At 58.5% G+C, this 22,059-nt stretch overlaps 1 protein-coding gene across 4 annotated transcripts in view; it reads right to left on the bottom strand.

Annotated features, from left to right (window-relative positions):
- KCP (kielin cysteine rich BMP regulator) overlaps positions 1 to 22,059 on the bottom strand; it is a 39,470-nt gene that overhangs the window by 1,157 nt on the left and 16,254 nt on the right. Inside the window, exons 6-44 of one of the 4 annotated variants that reach the window (XM_040472015.1) lie at positions 21,397 to 21,586; positions 21,231 to 21,307; positions 20,446 to 20,530; positions 18,812 to 18,879; positions 18,518 to 18,614; positions 18,293 to 18,375; positions 17,971 to 18,064; positions 17,025 to 17,107; positions 13,707 to 13,800; positions 13,521 to 13,600; positions 13,350 to 13,443; positions 12,934 to 13,019; positions 12,778 to 12,859; positions 12,391 to 12,543; positions 12,195 to 12,301; positions 12,024 to 12,117; positions 11,180 to 11,353; positions 10,952 to 11,034; positions 10,705 to 10,798; positions 10,406 to 10,594; positions 9,938 to 10,108; positions 8,032 to 8,208; positions 7,326 to 7,411; positions 6,975 to 7,065; positions 6,760 to 6,842; positions 6,557 to 6,650; positions 5,412 to 5,585; positions 5,142 to 5,224; positions 4,446 to 4,566; positions 3,497 to 3,576; positions 3,199 to 3,298; positions 2,842 to 2,886; positions 2,613 to 2,701; positions 2,167 to 2,269; positions 1,936 to 2,078; positions 1,469 to 1,641; positions 1,276 to 1,387; positions 1,088 to 1,189; positions 145 to 309 (exon numbers count right to left, since the gene is read on the bottom strand). In XM_040472015.1, the coding sequence (XP_040327949.1) occupies positions 145 to 309; positions 1,088 to 1,189; positions 1,276 to 1,387; positions 1,469 to 1,641; positions 1,936 to 2,078; positions 2,167 to 2,269; positions 2,613 to 2,701; positions 2,842 to 2,886; positions 3,199 to 3,298; positions 3,497 to 3,576; positions 4,446 to 4,566; positions 5,142 to 5,224; positions 5,412 to 5,585; positions 6,557 to 6,650; positions 6,760 to 6,842; positions 6,975 to 7,065; positions 7,326 to 7,411; positions 8,032 to 8,208; positions 9,938 to 10,108; positions 10,406 to 10,594; positions 10,705 to 10,798; positions 10,952 to 11,034; positions 11,180 to 11,353; positions 12,024 to 12,117; positions 12,195 to 12,301; positions 12,391 to 12,543; positions 12,778 to 12,859; positions 12,934 to 13,019; positions 13,350 to 13,443; positions 13,521 to 13,600; positions 13,707 to 13,800; positions 17,025 to 17,107; positions 17,971 to 18,064; positions 18,293 to 18,375; positions 18,518 to 18,614; positions 18,812 to 18,879; positions 20,446 to 20,530; positions 21,231 to 21,307; positions 21,397 to 21,586 (4,299 nt within the window). Of the gene's footprint in view, positions 1 to 144; positions 310 to 1,087; positions 1,190 to 1,275; positions 1,388 to 1,468; positions 1,642 to 1,935; positions 2,079 to 2,166; positions 2,270 to 2,612; positions 2,702 to 2,841; positions 2,887 to 3,198; positions 3,299 to 3,496; positions 3,577 to 4,445; positions 4,567 to 5,141; positions 5,225 to 5,411; positions 5,586 to 6,556; positions 6,651 to 6,759; positions 6,843 to 6,974; positions 7,066 to 7,325; positions 7,412 to 8,031; positions 8,209 to 9,937; positions 10,109 to 10,405; positions 10,595 to 10,704; positions 10,799 to 10,951; positions 11,035 to 11,179; positions 11,354 to 12,023; positions 12,118 to 12,194; positions 12,302 to 12,390; positions 12,544 to 12,777; positions 12,860 to 12,933; positions 13,020 to 13,349; positions 13,444 to 13,520; positions 13,601 to 13,706; positions 13,801 to 15,205; positions 15,370 to 17,024; positions 17,108 to 17,970; positions 18,065 to 18,292; positions 18,428 to 18,517; positions 18,615 to 18,811; positions 18,880 to 20,445; positions 20,531 to 21,230; positions 21,308 to 21,396; positions 21,587 to 22,059 lie in introns of those variants that run through there. The other 3 variants (XM_040472016.1, XM_040472019.1, XM_040472017.1) reach the window with 3 other exon arrangements.

Below are 22,059 nucleotides of genomic sequence, written 5' to 3'. Positions count from 1 at the left end.
ACGCTGCCTCCCCCAGCACCACGACAGAAGCAAGAAGCCCCCAAATCACCCTGAAGCTGCAAAGCCCATCTCGTGCCCACCCCCTTCCATATAAGAGGGCTGCTCTATGATCACACTCAGCCACCCAGCTTCTGTGCCACTCACCTGCCAGCTATTCCCAAATGCAGCCTCTGTGGGCGGGAGCAACCCCTCAGGGCCCTGCAGATCATCCTGGGCAAAGCCATTGAAGTTCCCACAGAGCCCACACATCTGGCCCCTGTAGGAGCTGGGCACGCTCACCTCCACCTGAGACTGCCCATCCCACAGCACCTGGGCAGAGAGGTTGGAATCGGGGAATGGGGAAAGGTAGGGACCCCCAGAAGCCCAGGGTCCACCCTGGCCCCATGCACTGTCAGCACACTCCATGCTGTGGGGGAGGAGAATGGGCGGGTAGAGGTTCCCCGTGGAAAGGAGGTTGCCCTGGCCAAAGCCAAGTTGGCACGTGCTCTGTGAGTCCTGGGCACACACAGAAGACATGAAGAGCTGCCCACAGCTCCGGCAGGAGGGCACCTTCTCCCATCGGCACCCCTGAACTGGGCCCCCTGGTGAAATGCTTCAGAGATTCACTTTCTCATGGGCATTAGGGCCTTAGAGAGGATGAAGCACAATTAGAGTCCAGATCAGAAGTATCGACGAGACTTGTTTTAGGAATTTACAAATTGTACTTCTTGCCGAAGGCAGGGAGAAATTTACTCTTCGACATGGGATTTGGAAGGAATTTCAGAAACCACGTAGACCTTAGTTGGCATCCCCTGAATTGTTCCCCCTTTTTACCAATAAGAAAACAGGCCCAGAGAGGGTTGGTACTGGCCTAAGAGTCCCACTGCGTTGGTGACTGAATCAAGATTAGAAACCAGGCTCAGACCTCCCTTCCCTGCACCCAGGGTCTCCGACCATGATTCCTTTCCTCCCCTCAGAATCCAGCAGAACTTTCTGACCTCACTGGCCTGATCTGGCACGGGACCCAGCTGGTATTCCCACTCCCTCTACAGACAGAGGCCTGAACAGGTCCAAGGCTCCCACACCCCCACTGGCCCTTGCGCCGCACCTGGAGCCCGGGCTGGGCATGCAGGATCACGGTGCGTCTCCGTAACTCCACGTACAGCAGCGGCTCCTGCAGAAAGGGCAAGGCCACAGGGCGCCCGTCCACCTGGAGGAGGGAGGCAGGAGGAGGGCCGACGTCGGGACAGTGGAAAGCACGGGACCGACCATCCCTGGGTCCTCAGCTTTGCTCACCGTGACCTCTTTGCCCTGCAGCAGCCGCACCGCCACGTCCCCGAGCAGCACCGCCACTTCCTGGGTCCAGGCCACACCCCTCCGGCCCCGGTTATCGTTGGTCACGTGCACGCTGTGGCGTGAGAGGCCCAGGTGCAGTAGTCAGCAGGGACAGGTGTGGGGAGTTAGGGAGAAGGCAGAGGGGGCTGCGCACCTGAAGTCCCCTCCGCGGCAGTCCTTGGCCAGCACATAGCTGCAGCTGCCCTGGAAGTGCAGCAGGCGGCCGTCGAATGTTCGGTAATGAGGGTCTCCGAAGGCCATGCAGGAGGCGGGTCGGGGCAGGCAGCGGGGGCAGCAGCTGCCGGGACTCAGGGCGGGGGCCTCGTCCTGGCCTCAGCCCCGGATCCCGTCAGACACTTCGCCCTCCCTGCGGTGCCCCTCTCAGAGCCTCCCCGGGGACCGAGGATCTCCCGGGAATCTCCCCGGCTCACCGCAAGCGGGCTCAGGGCACCGCCTTGTGGCCGCGCCTAGAACTGCACGGCCGCAGGGTCTCTCTCCCCGCCCCACTCCCAACCGCGCCGCGGCCGCTACCCAAGCGCTGCCTCCTTCCTCCCGCCGGGTCTTACCAGGAAGGCCTTGCCACATGCCCACTCACCCCACCGCCCTAGACACGGCACTCACGGGGCCACAGGAGAGCGGCGGGCAGCGCTGGCTCTGGCAGCGCACGGTGCCTGCCACGCAGGAGCAAGTGGTGCAAACGTCCACGGCCCAGCGCTCCCCGGAGGCCACCGCCCGGCCCTCGTGCGCGCACGACTGGGCGGGGGCTGAGGGGACAGGAGCGGGGTAGGGTCAACTGCCCGTCCCTCACACTGGGTCTCGCTCGTCCCCAACTCCCATCGTTCTGGCTGGCACCTTGGCATCGCTCACAGCAGCTGCCAGCCTCTCGCACCTTCGCCCAGCCCTGGGGGCAGGAGAGGGCGGGGCACTCCTCCAGGTGGCACTCCACGCGGCCCCGCTGAGGACAGATGTCATTGCTCTAGGGACTTCCTGCAGGGCCTGGGGTGCCTGGCCTCACACTTCTGGGAGCCTCTGGGTCACAGTCTGAGGCAGCAGCCCCTTCTCTCTGCCCCTGCCCTACAAGAACACCCATTTCATGTTCCAGTGGGGGATGAAATACAGCCCTTAGTTCCTTGCCCCGGCACAGGGATGCCACTGCCCGCTCTCACCCAGAGGGGGCGCCTTTTACTAATTACCTCAAAGACCCCATATTCACTGGTCCAGTGTCCTGAGACTCCTCCCTTTATCCATCTGTAAGGTCCTCCGCCCCACCCTCTACCTGCCCACCACCCCCAGCTCACATGGCAGGCGCAAGTAATGCAAGCGTTGCTAGGGTCCCGCCAGCTCTCTCCATCCGCCGCTCTCCGGCCCTCGGCCTCCACCACGCATTCTGAGGAGGAAGAAGTGAGGAGGGGAGAGCATGGTCCTCCCAACTGCATCCTCCTCCCTGGAGCGCACCCTGAAGGCCCGCGCCATTCCGCTAGCACCCCGATGGTGCTGATTTCTGCAACCGGTATCCAGATGACCTACCAGATGGCAGGCCCCGCAACCAGTGCGAGGGAAGTGGAAAGGGTCCTGGAAGCCCAAAGAGTCACAGGCTGGAACCTTCCCATGGGCCAGCTGCCAGCTCAGTGCAATGCCTGTCCAATGGGCCTGGGGCCTCCGAGCCCAGTGACAAGCCCCAGGCCAGGCCTTGAGTATCCAGATTTCATCCTCTGCTTTCCTCTACCTTCTGCACCCCACTGAATGACCCTTCATTTCGACAAGAGAACGAAGCCCACATTTGAAGTACAGACCTCAGGTTGCCCCGTTAGCCTTTGGATGCCACCCTTCCTGTCTCCCCCCTGGGCTCATGTTCACAGGATGCAGGTCAAGGCCGGCACTTACCTCGGCACTCGGGGCAGCAGCTCCCAGGGGGGGTGTGGCGCTCCGATGCGGGACAGCTGAGCTCAGGACAGGCCTGGTGAATGCAGAGCCATGTCAGGTCCTGTGGAAGGGCATGTGAACGCCATCAGTAGAGAAGAACAGGGAGGGAGCAGGGTGGAGGCCAGATATGATATTCAAGGTGTGCGGACGCTTGTCGGAGTGGGCGGGGAGCCTGGAGCGGCAAGAGGGGAGTTGTTGCCACAGTGCACAGAGGAGGAAGAAGAGAGAGCTCTGGGAATCCCCAGGGCGGGGGGCTCACCTGGCACTGGCAGGTGTAGCAAGGGTCCGGCGGGGCCACCTCAGACCCCAGCAGGCCCTCTGTGCAGTTGCTCAGCGCCTCTGTGAAGACAAGAGTTCAGCGTCGGGGACGGAGAGGGGAAGCAGGGGACAAAAGCCCACTTACCCGCTGTGTCCCCAGACTTCTTGGGCCTGGGACATACCCATATCCCCAGCACCTTGATAAGAGGATGAGTCCTCCTTCCTCTTGGGTCCGCAAAGAAAAGTTGGGGCTTTTGAAAAAGAACTCTGCAGACTACTAGGGTGGAGGGCCTGGGAGTGGACAAGGTGTGGCTTCCTTAGCTTAAGGTCACTAAGGACCCTCAGACTGCCGGCCTCGCTTGCTCCCTCTCCTATTTCCTTTTATATTACCTAAACAGCACAAGGAAGCACAGAGAGCCAGGTAGGTACTCCAGGTTCTAATCCTGGCTCCAGCATTCAGTGCCTGGGCCATTTTGGGCAGACTAATCAATCTCTCTGAACCTCAGTTTTTTCATCTGTAAAAGGGAATAATAACACCGCTCACTGGGTAAATGAGAATTAAATGATATAGTGTTTATTAAAAACACCAAGTGCAGGGTATGGCACCTCTGTAGCCCCTCCCCACCTCTGTAGCCCCTCTGGCCTCACATTACGGCCCTCAAGAAGCCCGCAACCTGCAAAACCCCATCCCACAGCGCCACCTGTGGGCAAGATGCTCCACACACTGCGCCTGGCTTCAGAGTCCAGGGATCCCTCCCTGCCAGCTTCCCCAGTCCCCCCTCTGGGGGTGGGGGAGAGGTGCAGGCCGCACCAGCCAGGGCTACCTGAATAGTCCACTGGACTCAAAAAACGGTGAAAGCCAGGGCTGTAGAGGAGAGCGACTGACTTCCAGTGTCACTCTGGGGATGGCAGTCCTACCCTCTTGTCTACCCCCACATCCAGGGACTCACGGGCACAGGTGGGGCAGCAGTGCTGTGGCCCAGGGGGCAGGAGCTGGCTGGCGGGACAGCCCACCAGGCTGGGACACTGCCGCCGATGACACTGAAGGCTCGGGGGCCCCTCAGGCTGCAGCTACAAAAATGAGTGAGCAAAGGGGGTGGGTCCCGGGCCCTGAAAGCCAAGAGCCACCCTCTTTCCCTGGACCCCAAGCCCTTCCATCTGCCTACTGCACCTCCGGCTGGGTGTACCCTGGGCAGGTTAAACTCCAGTCTGCAGAGACTCAACGTCTCCCCAGATCGCTCTTCACCCCATGCCCTAGTCCCAGGAGATGACGTTCCCTTCTCTTTCCAGTTACCCGGGCCTGAACCTTCTTATGAGTGTTGAGCCCCTGCACTCTCCTGCCATTTCCTCCCCTCCCCTGCCAAATCCCTGGGCACAGGGCGTCATTCATCGGCTCACCATTACTTTCAAATGTTATTCCCTCACAGGCCCCCAACCACTTCCCAGGGGTCCCCCTACCTCCCATACACACCCACCCTAAACTCCAGCCAGGAGGGCTGCCCACTGCCCCCACCCCGCTCAGCGCCTGTCCTGCCCCACGCTTCCTGGCCCCGGGGGGCACATTCCTGTCTCTGACCCGCATACTGCTTGCTCCCCATGGTTGCCCCCTTTGTGGTGCCCAGCCCCTCGGCATTGCCCTCACCCACCTCACAGATGCACACTTCACACGGGTCTGCCCCAGGCTGGAAGCTTTCCCCTGGCTCGTACTTCCGACCTTCATGTTCACAGTCTGGGGCAGAACAGGACCAGGGAGCCTTCAGGCTGGCAAGAATGCTAGGGGATGCCCCTGGCTCCAGATTTTGGGGTGTGTGCAAGAGTGGGGGTCACTTCTCCTGGAGCAGCCTGTCTCTGCGGCCCAGCCCGGAGAGAAGTGCTGCCTCCCCGCCCTCCCTCACCCGGCCCCAGGCTCCCAGTACCAGAGCATCGAGGGCAGCAGTCACTGAGCCCTCGGTGGGGCTGGGCACAGGAGCTGACACACTGGACGCGGGCACAGGTGACGACGCCCTCGTGACACATGCAGGAGGAGCAGGGGCTTTGGGGGTGCACCCAGCTACTGCCTTCCGGGTGCTCCTCCCCGTGAGCCAGGCAGCCTGTGTCCCAGGTGGGCAGGGATGCGCTCTGAGTCTTGGTTCTGCACGCGTGCCCCTGTCCCCCCACCCTGGGTGGCCAGCAGGGCATGCGGGTGCCAGGAGGGGGATCTATAGGGATATGGTGGAAAGATGGCCTGGGGCAGTGCTCCTGCCTGTGGCGGACGGGAAAGACCCTGGGCTAGGGTCGGAACACCGGGTTCTTATCCCCTTCCGTGCCTGCTTGCTTGTTAGACCTTGTGCCAGGCAGCAGCCACTGTTGGTGGTAGCCCAGCACCTGGCATGCAGCAGGCATGTAATAAATGCATGTGACATGAATGAAAGGCTCCATCACTAACCATGTGCCCCAGGTAACAATCTCTCCGAGCCTCAGTCTCCTCACCTGTTAAATGGGGATTTCATCTGTCCTGCCTACCTCAAGGGCGCGTGAGACGCTGTGACAGTTCTGTGGAAGCTACACCCTGCTGAGCAGCGTATGAGGGTGAGGGCCAGGAGGCAGCCTAAAACAGGCTCATATTCTAGAACCAGATCGCTTAGATGCACATCCTGACTGCCACCTACCAGCTGCGTGCCCATGGGCAAGCGATGTTATCTCTTTGTGCCTCAGTTTTCTCATCTGCAAAATGGGAGTGATAATAGTACCTATTTGACCGTGTGCGGATTAAGTGAGCTGTGTGTCAAGTGCTGAGCTCAGAATGTGGCACACGGCACGATTATGATGATGACTAGTGTGGTCAGGAAGGTGTCAGTCTTGAGGGGGTGTGGTCTGGGCAGGCCAGGGGCACGGAGGGGTAGGAGGAACCAAAGGCCTGCAGGGATGATGAGAGCTTCAGGGCCAAGGTGTGGGAGGGCCAGGTGGGTGGCCAGGGAGGGGGGAAGGCCGGAGGAGAGCTAAGGAGAGGGAGGGGGGGCCGGTATGGGGCATCGGGCCCGGGGGCAGAGGCCAGGGGGCAGCCACGTGGGGCTGGGCATACCTCTGCAGCGAGGACAGCAGCCCCCCTGCTCCGTGACCTGGAGCGGGCAGGACAGAGGGGGGCACTGCAGCCTCACACAGCTGACCTGGCCGGCCTGCAGGAGATGCAGGTTCAGGGACTTGCCCTCTAGGCCAGGCGCCCCAGAGGCATGGGGACCTAGCCCCGACGCCAACGCCCTCCCCCCCCCCCCCCGCCCGCCATACCTGACAACGACACCACTCGCAGCTGCCTGGGGGCCCCTCAAACTCTGCCCCATCCTGGTGCTCATGGCCCTGGGTGAGGCAGCCTGTGGGAAAGACCTTTCTTGGGTGGGGGGCTGTGCCACCTCGCCCTGCCCGACCTCGCTCAGGCCTGACAGAAAGAGGGGGGAGGGGTGGGGACGAGCATGGGGGGCTGGGGCACGCGGAAGGCAGCTCACTGTGGCAAACAGGGCAGAAGCAGGGTCCTGGAGAGGGGTGGGGGCAGAGAGCTGGAGGACATGGCTTCTTCTGGCAGCGCACGGAACCTTCCTGGGGGGAGAGAGGTCAATTGCTACTTCCCGACTCCGTGTCATCACAACCTGAAACCAGGCTACACACTGCCCCCTGGCAGGATGCCCCCACTGAGCCTGCCGGGCTCAAACCTCCCTCCCTCGGCCCAGGAGACCAGAAGCCAATCCTCTTCCGCTAGATGGTCCCCCGTGAGACCTGGGTGAGGAGACGAGCTCTTCCGGGCCAGAGAGGAGGATCGAGGGATGAAAGGTCACCACGTTCCCCAAAGGCCACCTCACCTGGCAGGTGCAGAGGGAGCAGCTGGGGTCGAGTGGGTCAGGAAGGGTCTCTCCATGGGCTGCGGTGACCCCATGATAGAGGCATCCTGGCAGAGCAGGAAATGCATTGAAAGAGCAGCCATCAGGGCAGCCCCCCATGGCCACACACGCAGCTGGTCCTGACGACCCCTACCAACGCTTCGGGAGTCAGAGAGGGAGAGATAAGTGTGGCCCACGGTGGTGGCCGGGAAGGTGAGGCTTTGGCCAGGCTGTGAGCGGCGAGACCTGAGTGCACGAAGGGAGTCAGGTCTGGAGGTGGGGTCAAAGGCCGCTGGGAAGTTTCTGTCTGTGGGGCCCACGTGACGAGTGGGCACACACACCCGGAATTGAAGGCAAGAGATGGGCTGGGCTCAGGAGCATGGGCAAAGGGAAGCCAGGCGGGAGGGACGCTCCCCCTTGTGACTGGTCACTCGGGGGGCATGGGAGCCATCGAATGGGTTTGAATCTGGCGATGTGACATCTCAGGAAGGCGACGAGACAATTTGAGAGCAGGGAGTTCTGGAAGTGTAAGGCAGTTTGAGGAGACAGCAGGGACAGCCAGGAGGGTGTGGATCCTCAGGGGTCTGAGGAGAGCACAGGGCGTGGGTTTGCTGTGTGGTGACGGTGGTAAGACCAGTTGGGCCCCTGGGGGCTCCAGGAGGGGCAGGAAGGGCAGGTGCTGTCCTACCCTGGCAGGTTGGGCAGCAGTGTCCAGCCGGGGTGAGCGGGTGGCTGCAGCCCAGAGGCTCACAGGGCTGGCGGCCACAGGTCACAAAGCCTCCAAGGCAGGTACACAGATTGCAGGGCTCTCGGGGATCCGGGAACTCCTGGCCGCTCAGGTAGGACTCCCCTAGATACTCGCAACCTTCAAGAGAGGACAGGGAGGGGCAGGGCAGGGGGCAGAAATCAAGAGAGGACAGGGAGGGGCAGAGAGGTGAGCAGTCATCCAGTTCTGACCTTGGGCCCCAGTTGAGGCCTCAAAGACCCAGCAATTGGGGGCAAGGAGAAGGCTCAATCCTGGCAGGAGATGGGGGGGCAAAGGAGTCTGAGATGGGGTACCAGCCAAAGGGCACACTTTCCCCTTTCAGCCTGTAATCTCTCTGGAACGACCCACAAGGAATCTGTCCCTAGAGTTGGATGCTCAGCAGGCCACACCCAGCCAGAAGGTACCAATTTCTCCAACCTGGGGACAGCTGGAGATAGCCCGAGATGGCTTCGGAGACACTGATCAAGGTATCGTCTTTCCAATATTCTTCCGAGCCCCTTGACTAATCAGGGGCCGGACGGGATCCCAGGGTTGTAGCAAGCAGCTCTCTGACACTTGCTGAGAGGTTGCTTTGGGTGATAATGAGGTGTCAGTAGTAACCACAAATCCCTGGTGGGGGATATTGATAAGGAGGGAAGCTGTGCATGTGTTGGGGGCAGGGGGCACTTGGGAAATCTCTGTACCTTCCTCTCACTTTTGCTGTGAACCTAAAACTGCTGTAAAGAAACAAAGTCTTAACAGAAAAAAGAGAGAGAGAGAGAGAGAGGCAAGTCTCCGTCTCAAAGCCTTGGCAGGCAAAAGTTTCTGACTCAAATTTAATGTTCTATTTTTAACTGTATTAATAATTATGGTAATCTTCATTCCTGGAAAATCTAACTCATTTACAGTATGATATAAAGACTCCTTTCTAAATAGGTTTAAAAACAAAAGGATGGGGCACCCGGGTGGCTCAATCAGTTGAGTGTCCCACTTCGGCTCAGGCAGTGATCTCGCTGTTCACGAGTTCAAGCCCTGCGTCAGGCTCCGTGCTGACAGCTTGGAGCCTGGAGCCTGCTTGGGATTCTGCGTCTCCCTCTCTCTGTGTGCCCCTCCCTGGCACACACTCTGTCTCTCTCTCTCAAAAAAAAACTAAATAAACATTAAAAAAATTTTTTTAAGAAAATAAAAGGTTAATTTGAAGAAAAATAGTTAAATAAACTTACAGGTGCGAGAGGGTATGTAGCAAATGTTGCTAAGATAGTACAAGGGTGACCGAAGCCTGGGGAACTGAGTGGGCCTTGTTCAACCCTCTCTTTTTTTTCAGGAGCTAAAATTAGAGTTACACTTAAAAATGGTTAAAGTAGGGGGGCCTGGGTGGCTCAGTCGGCTGGTGGCATCCAACTTCAGCTCAGGTCATGATCTCACAGTCCGTGGGTTCGAGCCCAAAGTCGACTCTGTGCTGACAGCTCAAAGCCTGGAGCCTGCTTCAGATTCTGTGTCTCCCTCGCTCTCTGCCCCTCCCCCGTTCGTGCTCTGTCTCTCAAGGGTGACTAAATGTTAAAAAAAATTTTTTTTAATGGTTAAAGCAGTAAATTTTATGTTATATGTGTTTTACAAAAATACACAGTTTAAAATGTATTTTTTCAATTAAGAAAAATTAGGCCCAGAGAGGTTATGTAACTTGCCCAGGGTCACAGAGCCAAATAGCATCAGCAGCAGGAGAAACCCCAGGTTTTAGTCCAGTGTTTTCTGTTACGGTGACAGATGTTGGGGACTCACTCTAGGGCAGTAAAGATGACGCTGACCCGGCCTTCCCAGCCCCTCATCCCCACGGTCCCCTGCCCCTCACCATCACAGGCAGGACAGCAGTCACCCCTGGCAGGGAAGGGGCACTGAGCAGGTGCGCAGGCCCTGGGCTCGCAGCTGACGCTGCCCTCCCAGCAGAGGCAGACGTGGCACGAGGCAGTGGGCGAAGGGAAACGCTCCCCGCTGGCAAAGTCCTTCCCCTGGTACAGGCAGCCTAGGCGGGCAGGCGAGCAAGGCGGGAGCAGTGGCGGTCGTGGTGGCCGTCTGCCAGGACCACGGCCCCCCCTGGCCTGCCAACCGGGCGGTGTCCCCCCACATTCTTAGTGAGAACCCCGACGTGGGAGTGGTGGGCCCGGAGGAAGGGGGAGGGTACTGGGGTCGCGCAGTGTTAGGGGCTGGAGGAAGGGGGACATGTCATAAGAGGGGACGAAGTAGGGTGAGGCTGGGGGCAGAGCTGGAGGGAGCAGGTGGGGGTGGGGTGCTGCCTAGGCCGGGAGGGGGCGCCAGTTACCGTCGCAGGACGGGCAGCAGGGCCCTTGGAGCGGGTGGGAGCAGGGCGCAGGCGGGCAGGGCAGCCGCTGGCAGGACACAGAGCCATCGAGGCAGAGGCAGCGGCGGCAGGGGTCGTCGGGCTGGGAGAAATGCTCTAGGTGGCGGGCCGGGACCCCGCCCCCTGGCCGCGGGCAGCCGGAGGAGGTGGCTGCAGAGAGCGCGCGCGCGCGCGCGCGCGCGAGTCAGGGCTCCAAGGAGAGGCTGCGGAGGCTCGCCCCTCCCTCCCATGCGGATCTGCCCGAGGGGTGCGCATCCTACCGGGGCACTGCGGGCAGCACTCTCCGGGCAGCAGGACCGGCTCTGGACAGGGCAGCGGCGGGCAGCGGCGGGAGAGGCACTGCACGCCTCCGCTCTGCAACAGAGGGCCCACGCCAGGCCGGTTAGTGGTGGGAGGCTGAGGAGACCCCCACCCCTCTGACTGCCACCTTGGGGGCCCCCTTCCTGGTCTCCCAAGTCCCACCCCTACTCCCCTAGCCTCCTCCTCTCACCCAGGTGGCAGACTCACCAGACAGCGACACTGACGGCAGGGATCAGACGGGTGGGGGAAGTCTGCTCCGTTAGGGTACTCTTTCCCGCCAAAGGCACAGCCTGGGGGAGGGGGCAGCTATAGGCCTGGGAGGGGCCCATTCCTCCCCGGGTAGGCTGCCCTTCCGTCGCTAAAAGCCCGCAGATGGGGCCAAGCCATCCCAGGAGACCGCCCCCCCCCCCACCTTCCCCATGGCATCCACCTCACCATTGCAGTTGTTCTGGCAGCAGGTGCCAGGCAGTGGATGGGCACAAGGGGCCCTGGGGCAGGCCCGAGGCTGGCAATGGGCGTGGCCTTCCTGACACCGGCACTCCTGGCAGGGGTCTCGGGGGTGGGAGAAGCTCTCGCCATCCACAAATACTTGCTCCTCCAGGATGCAGTCTGAGCATTGGGGCAGGGAGAGGGGCAGGAGTGGGGGCGAGGACTGACAGTTCTAGGCATGGGCTGACAGCCCATCTATCCTTGGAGTCCAGGGCCACTGAGGAAATGCCAGCAGGAAGCACCACGGAGAGAGTGGAAGAAGGGTCTGTGTATGCAGGCATGGGTATCTCTCCGAGCACACGCTCGCATGTGGAGGCATATTTGAGCCCATTTACCTGATGCATGTGTGTATGCCTCTGAGGGTGAACAGCCAAGGAGCTCGTGCATGAACGTGCCTGTGTTTGTGATACACGCTCTGGTACAGACTCTCCAGGAGGGCGGGGCAGGGACCAGGTTACACTGCACCCTAGCTAGCACCCAGCCTCCCGCGCATCAGACCCAAACGTTTGTGGCATGGAGCTGCTTTATATAGACACAGGGATATATCTGACCGGTAAGGGTACTGGAGGAGGAAATACAGAACAGGAGGGAAGGGACATATAGGAACATGAAGGGATAAACATCTCTCTACTCTCCCTCCTACCCATACCCTGTGAGTTCCAGAAAGTCCAAGCTGTGTCTGAAAACAACTCAGAAGGCTGTTGCTTGCTAGGGTATCTGTTGAGCCCGTGGGGCCATGGGAGAGCTGGCTCCGGGGCCCCCAAGCCAGACAGGTGTCATAAGCACATACCTGGGCACCTGGGGCAGCACTGGTCGGGTCCACTCTGGGGCCTGGCACAAGTTGTGGGAGGGCAGTCAACCAAGGAGCACCTCACAGTCCCAGCCTGGGAGCAGGGGAGAGGGCAATGAGGGTGGGCTCCAGGAGGGGCTCAGCAGGGCAGTAGCAAGCCTGGGGTGGTACCTCGCAGCGGCAGGCGTGGCAAGGGCTATCCGAGTCCGTGAAGTTCCTCCCATTGGCATACACTTGGCCGTGATAGGTGCAGCTCTCACAGCTGGGGCAGCAGGCACCTGGGGGAGGCAGACTGATCAGAGCCCAGCTGATCCGGGTGGGCTGGACAAAGCAGGGGGGAAAGGCCAGTTCAGGGTGGGGCACTCACCGGGGAGCTGGGTAGGGTGCTGGCAGGGGGGTGGGGAGCAGAGCACAGCCCCACACATGGGCACGCCATCGTGACAGGAGCAGGCCGTGCAGGGCTGACCATCAGGCTCCCACTGGACCCCCTCAGCAAACTCCTCTCCATCCAGCACGCAGGCTGCCGCAAGGGGGGCTGTCACCATGGCAACCGAGACACCTGCTGCCACCCCTGACCTTCCCAGACCACAGGGCCCTGGCTCTGCCAGGCCTACGGTGGCCTCTGACCCCACGTTGGGAGTGGCTGGTGGACCAGACAGTGCCCCCCTTATTGTGAAGGAACCCCTCCGTCTTCAGCGCCTGCGAGCAGCACTCCTGTGAAGCTGTTCCTCTTTCTCTCCCTCCCCACACATACCTGGGCAGAGCTGGGGGCCAGAGTCAGGCAGGGTGCAGGGGGCAACCGGGCACGCCTGCTCCTCACAGGACACCTCGCCGGCCTAGGAGGGATGCCGGATGAGAGGTCCTCAAGGGGTGAGACAGATCTGGGGTGTGAGAGGGCGCGACTGGCTACCTGGCAGGAGCAGCGGATGCAGCGCCCCCTCTCTTGGAGCCGGAAGGTCTCCTCACTCTGGTACTGGTGTCCCTGGTACTCACAGCCTGCTCAGGAGGACAGGGGGACTGGGGGCAGGGCTGGAGGCTGATGGGGAAGCCTCACGTCACCTCAAAGCATCCACCCCCCCAACCCTGATGAGCCAGCCTCCCCTACCTCCAGGATCAAGGGCCCCGCCATGGTGCCCAGTGTGCCATGAGAAGGTGAGAACGTGACCCTCACCCGTGGTGACGGGAGCCTAGGCCGATCAAGGACTTGTCCTGCACTTTAGTTCAAGGGAGCTTCCTGTAGGTCTAAACGCCCGACCCCTCCCCCCTCCCGAGCCTCTCTTGGGCCAGTGCTTGCCCCTCTCCCGGTGACTCGAGTCCCCAGCTCACCATCACAGACTGGGCAGCACTGGCCAGGGATCCTGCCTGGGTGTCTGCAGGGCACGGGCGGGCAGGGCAGAGGCTCACACTGGACACTCCCGTTCTGCCAACAGGGCCTGATCAGCATTCACGAGGCAGGCCCAGAAGCCAGGCCCTCCCTGCCAGGCCAGCCACACTCACGGCACAGTGGCAGCGCGAGCAGGGGTCCCCAGAGCCCACGGGCTCTCCGCTGCGGTACTCCCGCCCATTTAGGAAACAGCCTGTTGGGGAATAGGGTGCCTTAAAGTCCTGGCCTTCATGGGAGACTGAGCTGGGCCACAGGTGAGCTTTCTGGACCCCCACTCCAGACTCCACCTACTGACTCACCATCGCACAGCGGGCAGCAGGTGCCTGGACGAGGCCGGGCAGGGTACGGGCACAGGCTGGAGCATTCTCGCTGGCGGCACTGAATGTGGCCCTCCTGGGAGGGGGCACAGCGGGCAGGGGAAGGGGCCATTAGAGCTCCGTCAAGTGGCAGAAATGGCAGTCGAGTTCCCATGATGCGCTTACTAGATGTTGTTATGAGTTGAGCTGTGCCCCCCTCCAAATTCATATGTTGAAGTCCTAATCCCTCGCACCCCAGAACATGACGTATTTGGAAATAGGGTCACTGCATATATAATTAGTTAAGCTGAGGTCATACTGGAGTGGGGTGGCCCCTCCAAAAACTGTGTCCTTAAAAAAGGGGAAATTTGAACACAGACACACACAGGGAGAGCAACATGTGAAGATCAAGGCAGAAGCCAAGGGATACCAAGGATTGCCAGCAAACCACCAAAAGCCAGGAGAGAGGCCTGGAACAGATTCCCTCTTACAGCCCTCGGAAGGACACCTTGACCTTGGACTTCTGACCTCCTGAACCACGAGATGATACATTTCTGTTGTTTAAGCCAAACCCCTTTGCGGTACTTTGTTATGGTGCCCAGCACGTTACTGAAGCTCTCTGTGACTCAGTTTACCCATCGGCAAAGACAGTAATAGTCCTGTCCTCACAGCCTTGTTATGGGAATGAAATGAGATATGGCGTCCGGTGTGACAGCCACTTCTGGAAGCTGGCGAGTAAACAGTAGCTGCTGCTACTCGCCACGGCTGTTCCCAGACAGACCCCCGCCCTTTGAGGTCCCACCTACATCAGGGCTCACTATGTCCAGTCCCGTAAGTGGGCAGCCAGTGACTCTTCTCACAGGTGTCGGGAGGGTGGTCCATGTGAACAGGGAAGGGAGGCATGTGGTTGCAAAGGGGATGGATGCCCCATGGCCTTCGCAGTGGAGTCTTCAGACCTTGGTAGGCTGTCAGGAAACTGTATGGCTCTGGCTTGAAACACAACCCTTCTTAGGATGCTCCCTGCCTGGACATGACGTTTCCACGTCCCCACCTTCTTCCCCCAGGCTTCGCCCTGACTGTTCCCTACACCTGGTGTCTTAGTCCACTTGGGTTGCTGTAATGAAATCCCATAGGCTGGGGGGCTTACAGACAACAGAAATTTACTTCTCCCAGTTCTGGAAGTTGGGAAGTCCAAGATCAAGGTGCCAGGAGATTCAGTGTCTGAAAAGGACCGGCTTCCAGGTTCCTAGACACCTGCTTTTTCACTGTTTTCACGTGGCTGAAGAGAGGAGCTAGCTCTTTGGGGTCCCTTCTACAAAGACACTAATCCCATTCATGAGGGCTCCACCCTCATGACCTAAGCACCTCCCAAAGGCCCTACCTCTAAATACGATCACCTTGGGGTTAGGATTTCAACATATGAATTTGGGGGAGACACAAACATTCAGTTCATAGCACCTGGAATGTCTTCCCCCATTTCTTCCTGCTTAAATGCTACTCACCCTTTAAGACCTAGGTAAACACCATCCCTTCCATGAAGATTTTCTAGATCTGTGTTGCCCAGTAGAAACATAACACAAGTCGTAAGTCATTTTAAATTCTCTAGTAGGGGTGCCTGGGTGGCTCAGTGGGTTAAGCGTCCAACTCTTGATTTTGGGTCAGGTCACGATCTCATGGTTGTGAGATCGAGCCCTGTGTCAGGCTCTGTGCTGGGTACGGAGCCTGCTTGGGATTCTCTCTCTCCCTCTCTCTGCTTCTCCCCTGCTTGCACACACGTGCTCTCTCTCACTCAAAAAAAATAAAATAAATTAAATTACTCTAGCAGTCAAATTTCAAAAAGGAACAGAGGAAACTAAATATTACTATATATTCCATTCAACTCACTATATCCAAAAGTTATTTCTTTTTTAAAAAACTTCAAAAAATGTTTATTTATTTAAAAAAATTTTAATGTTTATTCTTTTTTTTTTAATTAAAAAAAATTTTTTTAACGTTTATTTATTTTTGAGACAGACAGAGACACAGCATGAACGGGGGAGGGTCAGAGAGAGGGAGACACAGAATCCGAAACAGGCTCCAGGCTCCGAGCTGTCAGCACAGAGCCCGACGCGGGGCTCAAACTCACGGACCGCGAGATCATGACCTGAGCCGAAGTCGGCCGCTCAACCGACTGAGCCACCCAGGCACCCCTTAATGTTTATTCTTGAGAGAGAGAGGGGGAGAGACAGAGACAGAGCATGATTTGGGGAGGGGCAGGGAGAGAGGGAAACACAGAATCCGAAGCAGGCTCTAGCCTCTAAGCTGTCAGCACAGAGCCCGATGTGGGGCTCGAGCTCACGGACCACGAGATCATGACCAGACCCAAAGTCAGATGCTTAACCGACTGAGCCACCCAGGTGCCCCTATTTATTTATTTATTTATGTTTTTTTTTTCAACGTTTTTATTGATTTTTGGGACAGAGAGAGACAGAGCATGAACGGGGAAGGGGCAGAGAGAGAGGGAGACACAGAATCGGAAACAGTCTCCAGGCTCCGAGCCATCAGCCAGAGCCTGACGCGGGGCTCGAACTCACGGACCGCGAGATCATGACCTGGCTGAAGTCGGACGCTTAACCGACTGCGCCACCCAGGCGCCCCGCCCCTATTTATTTTTGAAAGAGAGAGTACCAGCAGGGGAGGGACAGAGAGAAAGGGAGACAGAGAATCCAAAGTAGGCTCCTCATTGTCAATGCAGAGCCCAACTCAGGGCTCGAACTCACGAACCTCCAACCATGGAATCATGACCTGAGCTGACGTCGGTTACTTAACCGACGGAGCCACTCAGGCGCCCCCCCCAAAAGTGATTTCAACATAAAGTAGCAATGAGATGTTTTATATTCCTTTCTTTTGTCCTAAGTCTTTAAAATCCCACATTTTGCACTTCAGCCCATCTCCAACTGGACAGCTACTTTCAAGGGCTCAGTGGCCACATGCGGTGGTGGCCACAGACGGGACAGCGCAGTTCTAGATGTCTCCACGTAATCTGCATTTCTCTCTCCCCCGAGCTGCTGCTGCCTGTCATATCCTGACCTGCCTCACTTCCGGAGCTTGCAAGCTCTTTGAGTTCATTCGCGAACCCACGCTGCACATCTACGATGCTCAGAACTGGGCATACAGGTGGGCACAGCCCCATCCTCACCCTCATAGCGCCCAGGATCAGGTCTTCTCCACCTCTGTCCCCTCCCAGTGCGTAGGGGATGTGCTCAGTGAAATGGAGGGATGAATATGGTTGGCCTGGGGATGGGGAGGGGTGAGGGGTTTGGGAGCAGCGGAGGGACTCACCAGGCACCGGCAGATCCGGCAGGGGTCCCCAGGGGCAGTCCACTCTTGGCCATGATCCCAGCGAGAGCCACCTTCCGTGCAGCCTGGGGTTGAGGTAAAGATGGACACAGAGGAAGCCTGGTAGGAGCCGGCCTGGATAGCAGCTTCAGCCGGCCCCGACCCTCTTTCACATGCCCTGAGCCCAGACCAGACCAGGCCATGCCTCTGCCTAGACTCCTGAGGGCTTCCAGTGCAAGGCCTCCCGGGACCCCAGTGTGGCCACGCCCACCTCCCCCCAGCTCTTGGCCCCTCCTCACCTCTCGCTGTAAGCCTTGGCCATTCGCGTACATTTGCACCTTCCCGCCTACCACACACCCACCTCACATGACTGTCAGTCCCGAGCCTTTGTGCAAGCTCTCCTCTCTTCCTGGAATGCCCTCTGCCTTATTCCACCCTTCCCCTAGCTAACTGCTCTTTATCCTGAAGGTTCACTCAGGACGCGCCGCCTCCAGGACGCTTTCCTTCCTGTGTCCAGGCTGGATTAGGTCTCCTTCCTCTGCGTGTCCACAGTGCCCGGCACCTGCTTCTAATACTGCCTTTGCGACAGTACTGGTGTGTGACTCAGTGTCACCCTCTAGTGGTCTTCTTGGAGGGGGGGCCCCCTTGTGTCTTCCGTGCACATAGCAAATGAAAATGCTCAGCATTTATCAAGGTATAGAATGGCATTATCCACACCTCACAAATGGGGAATCGAGACCCAGAGTAACTCCCTCAGAGGTACCCGGCCACGAAATGGCAAGGGTGGGATTTGAGGCCAGGCACCTCAGCTCCAGAGCAGCGTTGGCCGGGCATCGCTTCCCCACTGACCAACCCCCCAGGTCAGGGCCAGCAGAATGGGCTCTGGAGTTGAAGAAATGCTGTGATGTCCCCACCTGGAGCTCTACCAGGGAAGGGTCAGGGCTCTCACCTTGGCAGGTCGGGCAGCAGTGGCCAGGCCTCAGGACTGGCTCAGGGCAGGGGCTGGGTGGACACTTGATGGGTGCACAGTGAACCAGGCTCCTCTGTAATACACCAGTTGCCGTAAAGCCACCCGGTCTGGCTCCCAGACAGGGCAGGGTGGACAAGCGTCAGACATCCTTGGAGGGGTGGGGCACAGGACCGCGATGGAGGGTGAGCCTCACCGGCAGGAGGTCTTGGGAGGTATATGAAAGACCAGCAGGTGTGACCCAAGGGGGAGCAGGGAGAGTATATGGAGGAGCAGGGCCTGAACGAGGCGGGTGGGGACTCACCAGGCAGGAGCATTGGAGACAAGGGTCGGCGCTGGACAGGAAGCTGGCCCCCTCTTCATAAGGCCGCCCCTCATACTCACAGCCTGGGGAGGGTTGTCAGGATGACAGGCCGGTCAGCAGAGAGCAGGGCGAGTGGACATCACCCAAGGGAAGGCATGACCCCAAGTAGGTACCGGACCCTCCGGGGCTGAGGGGATGGAGGGGCAGGGTGGGGCGAGAGGTCACCTGGCCGGCAGACAGGGCAGCACTCCCCAGGTGGGGTGTAGCTCTCCAGGCAGTTGAGCTCTGCACATGAGGGCCCCTGGCACCGCACGGTCCCTGCCTGCAGGGCAGACACTGAGCCCTCCCTCCCTCTCCACTGCCCGAGCTGAATTACTCCGCAGGCCTGGTGGGCCTAGCAGGCTGCAGGCCTCGAGGCCTGGGTGGCAGCAGCAGCTCTGTCTGGCCCCCAGATTGGGCTCGGCATGCCGAGCATCAGGGATGTGCGTGGCGGCCGGGACTAGGCTCTGATTCCCTTACCTGGCAGGTGCAGATGACACAGGGCTCTGGTTGCCATGTTTCCCCATCCCTGTGGCCTCCAGGGCAGCCTGAAAAACCAGGGCCAGGCCCCCGAGTAAGAGACCCAGGGTACCGGAACCAAAGCACCCACAAGGGAACCACATCAAAGGGCACCGTTCAGGGGGCGCCTGGGTGGCTCAGTCGGTGAAGCGTCCGACTTCAGCTCAGGTCACCATCTCGCGGTCCCTGAGTTCCAGCCCCGCGTCGGGCTCTGGGCTGATGGCTCAGAGCCTGGAGCCTGCTTCCGATTCTGTGTCTCCCTCTCTCTCTGCCCCTCCCCCGTTCATGCTCTGTCTCTCTCTGTCTCAGAAATAAATTAAAAAAAAAAAAAAAAAAAAAAGGGGGCGCCATTCAGGAGACAGATTTTTGTATTTACTACAACTTTCCAGCAGATGGCAGTAAAGCGTCTGACTCAAGCATAATCAGATTTCCACTATTTTACAATAGATGCAAGTGTTGAAGAAAGGGTGCTTTTTAAAAAATTTCACGGAAGATATCATATGAGCTAGCAGTGGCCTTGAGGCACCACGTGTCCTGAAATCTGTGTGCATGAGAGAGAGAGAGAGAATGTGTGTGTCCCTTTTCTTTGGGATCCATCGACTCCCAAGACTCCACTCCTCATCTCTGGCCAAGACTCCCAGTGTACATTTCCAGACCTCGCTGGTCTCCTGAGCCTCTGACCCACCCTGTGCCCCTATCAGCTCATATTCTGCCACATAAAGTACAGGATGCCGGGTCGAATTTGAATTCCACGTAGACGATCCATATTTTTTTTAGTATAAGTATGTCCCAAATATTGCATGAGACAGACTTACACCAAAAAAGTATGTGTTGTTTATGTGAAACTCAAAGCTAACAAGGCATCCTGTATTTTTGGGGGTAAATCAGGCAACCCCATCTCCCTGACTCGGAGCTACTAACATCCCCCAGCAGAGCCACTGCCTCCTGCCTCCACTTCCTCCCAGTTCCCTTCATGTCACTGGCACCACTGCCTTCCTAGTTCCCCACTATTGCATGGGGTCTAACCCACCAGCTCCTGCCCATTGTTTTAGAAACACCCCGCCCCTCTGCAGCCACTGCTATCCCTGGCTCCATGCCTAGACAACCACTGTACTAGCCCGCTAACTGGTTCTGTCTGCATCCAGTCCATACCAGATGGTTAGTCCTAAAACACTCCTTTGAACAAGCCACACTCCGGCTCTGCAGCCTTCAATGGCTCCCCATTGCCCACAGAAGAAAGTCCAAAATGCAAGGCTTACAGCAGTCTGTTACCACGGAGCCTCTGGCAGCTAACCACATACTGCCCTTCTTTACGTTCTCTTACTCTATTCATTGGATCTTAAATCTTGTGTTATGTTGGCTGTTTATTTTCTCAACTAGATTAGAAGCTCCCCGGGGGCAGGAAAAAGATCATACAGAGCTTTTGGATCGGTCCCAGGCCGGAGTGAGTATTTGCTGGCTGTGCTTCCGTTCTGAATTCCCTAACTACTGCCAGAGTGGGTGGGCAGGCACTCTCTGGGCATGTGGCAGGGGGCAGACGATGGCTCTGGGGGCCCCAGAGTGAGTGCAGGAGGCGAGGCTGGCAGGAGGCTGACCTGGCTCACAGTGAGGACAGCATGTTCCTGGCTCCGGGCAGGGTCCTCTTGGGCATGGCTTCTGCGTACACTTTATGGTTCCTTCCTGTGGGGAAGCAGACTAGTGGCTGCCCAGCCATCAGAACCCCGAGGACCTGGCCTCCAGAACTGAAACCTCACCCCAGGCTGTGACACACCAGAGGAGCAAGAAGTTGAGGCAGCTCAGGGTACACGGGCTACCTTCGGTCTGAGGGCAGGAAAGAGACACCCTACCCCCACTCCCATCATCTCCTACTGCTCTTGGCCCCCAGAAAGCATCTCTTCCAGGTGCCAGCAAGTTCCCAGAGTGGAGAGATCCTAGGAAGGGGACTGCAAACTTCCTCAACGGAGGAGCGAGGAAGGAAAGGCTGGAAGAACGTGGATGTGGAGCCGAGTGAGGGGGAATAGGCAGGTAGATGACAGGGACAGGTGGATGGGCAGGGACAGTGAGGGTCCACAGGAGAGGGGGCATGTAGGAAGACAAGCAACTCCATCCTCTCTGCCCTCCATGCCACTGCTTGCCAGGCCCAAATCAGAGAGGTTTGGGGGCCCCCGCCATGTGCGTGTGGTGGGGGGGGGGGGGTTAAGCCCCAGAAAATATAGCCACTTGGAATCAGCCGGAGCCACTGGCGGCCAAAACTTTGGGGGAGGGGCAGGCAGACCCCATTACAGGACATTGAGCACACCGGGCCGCAGTGGCTGGTAGCTTAAGTGAAGCAGGTGAAGGGGCCAAGTATGGGATATCCAGGTGGGTCGCGGGAACTCACCAAGCAGTGACAGGTGGTGCAAGCGTCCGGGGAGAAGGTCTCCCCGTTGCCATAGGTCTGACCATTGTGGCTGCAGCCTGGGGAGAAGATAGTGCTGTCACTCAGGCACTCGCGGCCATCTCTAGGTGCCGAGGTGGTCCTGGCAGGCAGACAGGGTGGCACTCACCGTGGCAGTGGGGCAGGTCGGGCTTGGGGTCACAGTGCACGGTCCCATCCTGGCAGACACAGGCGGTGCAGGTGTCAGGCTCCCAACGAGCACCCTCGGGCCAGGCCCGCCCCAGCCCCCAGCACTGGGGAGACGCTGGGCGGCATTCACAGGACTCCAGCTGCCTCACCCTCGCCTGCAGCTCTTTGTTCTGGGGAAAGAGGGAGAGGGGAAAGTGGGGGGCACTGGCTCAGCTCCCCACTACCCAACACATCCCGCGGATTTGTAGGGTGTGAAGACCGAGCAGGACGAGAAGGAAATCTGACAGTTCCAGGGGAGAGGTTGGTGCCCTCCACACAGCGTCCAGTTTAGACACAGTTCTCAGGACCTAGAGTCTGGACGGACTCCCAGAGGGACATGGCGCGCCCAGACCTCTCCTTTGGAAAGAAGGGGACCCGATCCCCTCTCTCTAACAGTTTAAGTCCTTTACCCATCCAAAATCTTTCCTGATGATGCCTTATGTATCGTAGGTCCTCCATAATATTTGTCAAACACATGAAAGAATACGAAAGTCTAGATGGAAAAAACAAATACTCCGGAGGCTCTTCGTTTATATGAAAGAATCGATGTGAAGAGCTGTTCATATAAGAATTTCTCCATGTGCGTTTAAAATAAAACTCGGGG

Source organism: Herpailurus yagouaroundi, unplaced genomic scaffold (assembly GCF_014898765.1).
Source record: "Herpailurus yagouaroundi ecotype Mexico unplaced genomic scaffold, PumYag 100, whole genome shotgun sequence".
In the NCBI taxonomy this organism is placed as follows: Eukaryota; Metazoa; Chordata; class Mammalia; order Carnivora; family Felidae; genus Herpailurus; species Herpailurus yagouaroundi.
Note: the sequence above shows the minus strand (reverse complement) of the source record. Positions and strands in the feature narration are given on the sequence as shown.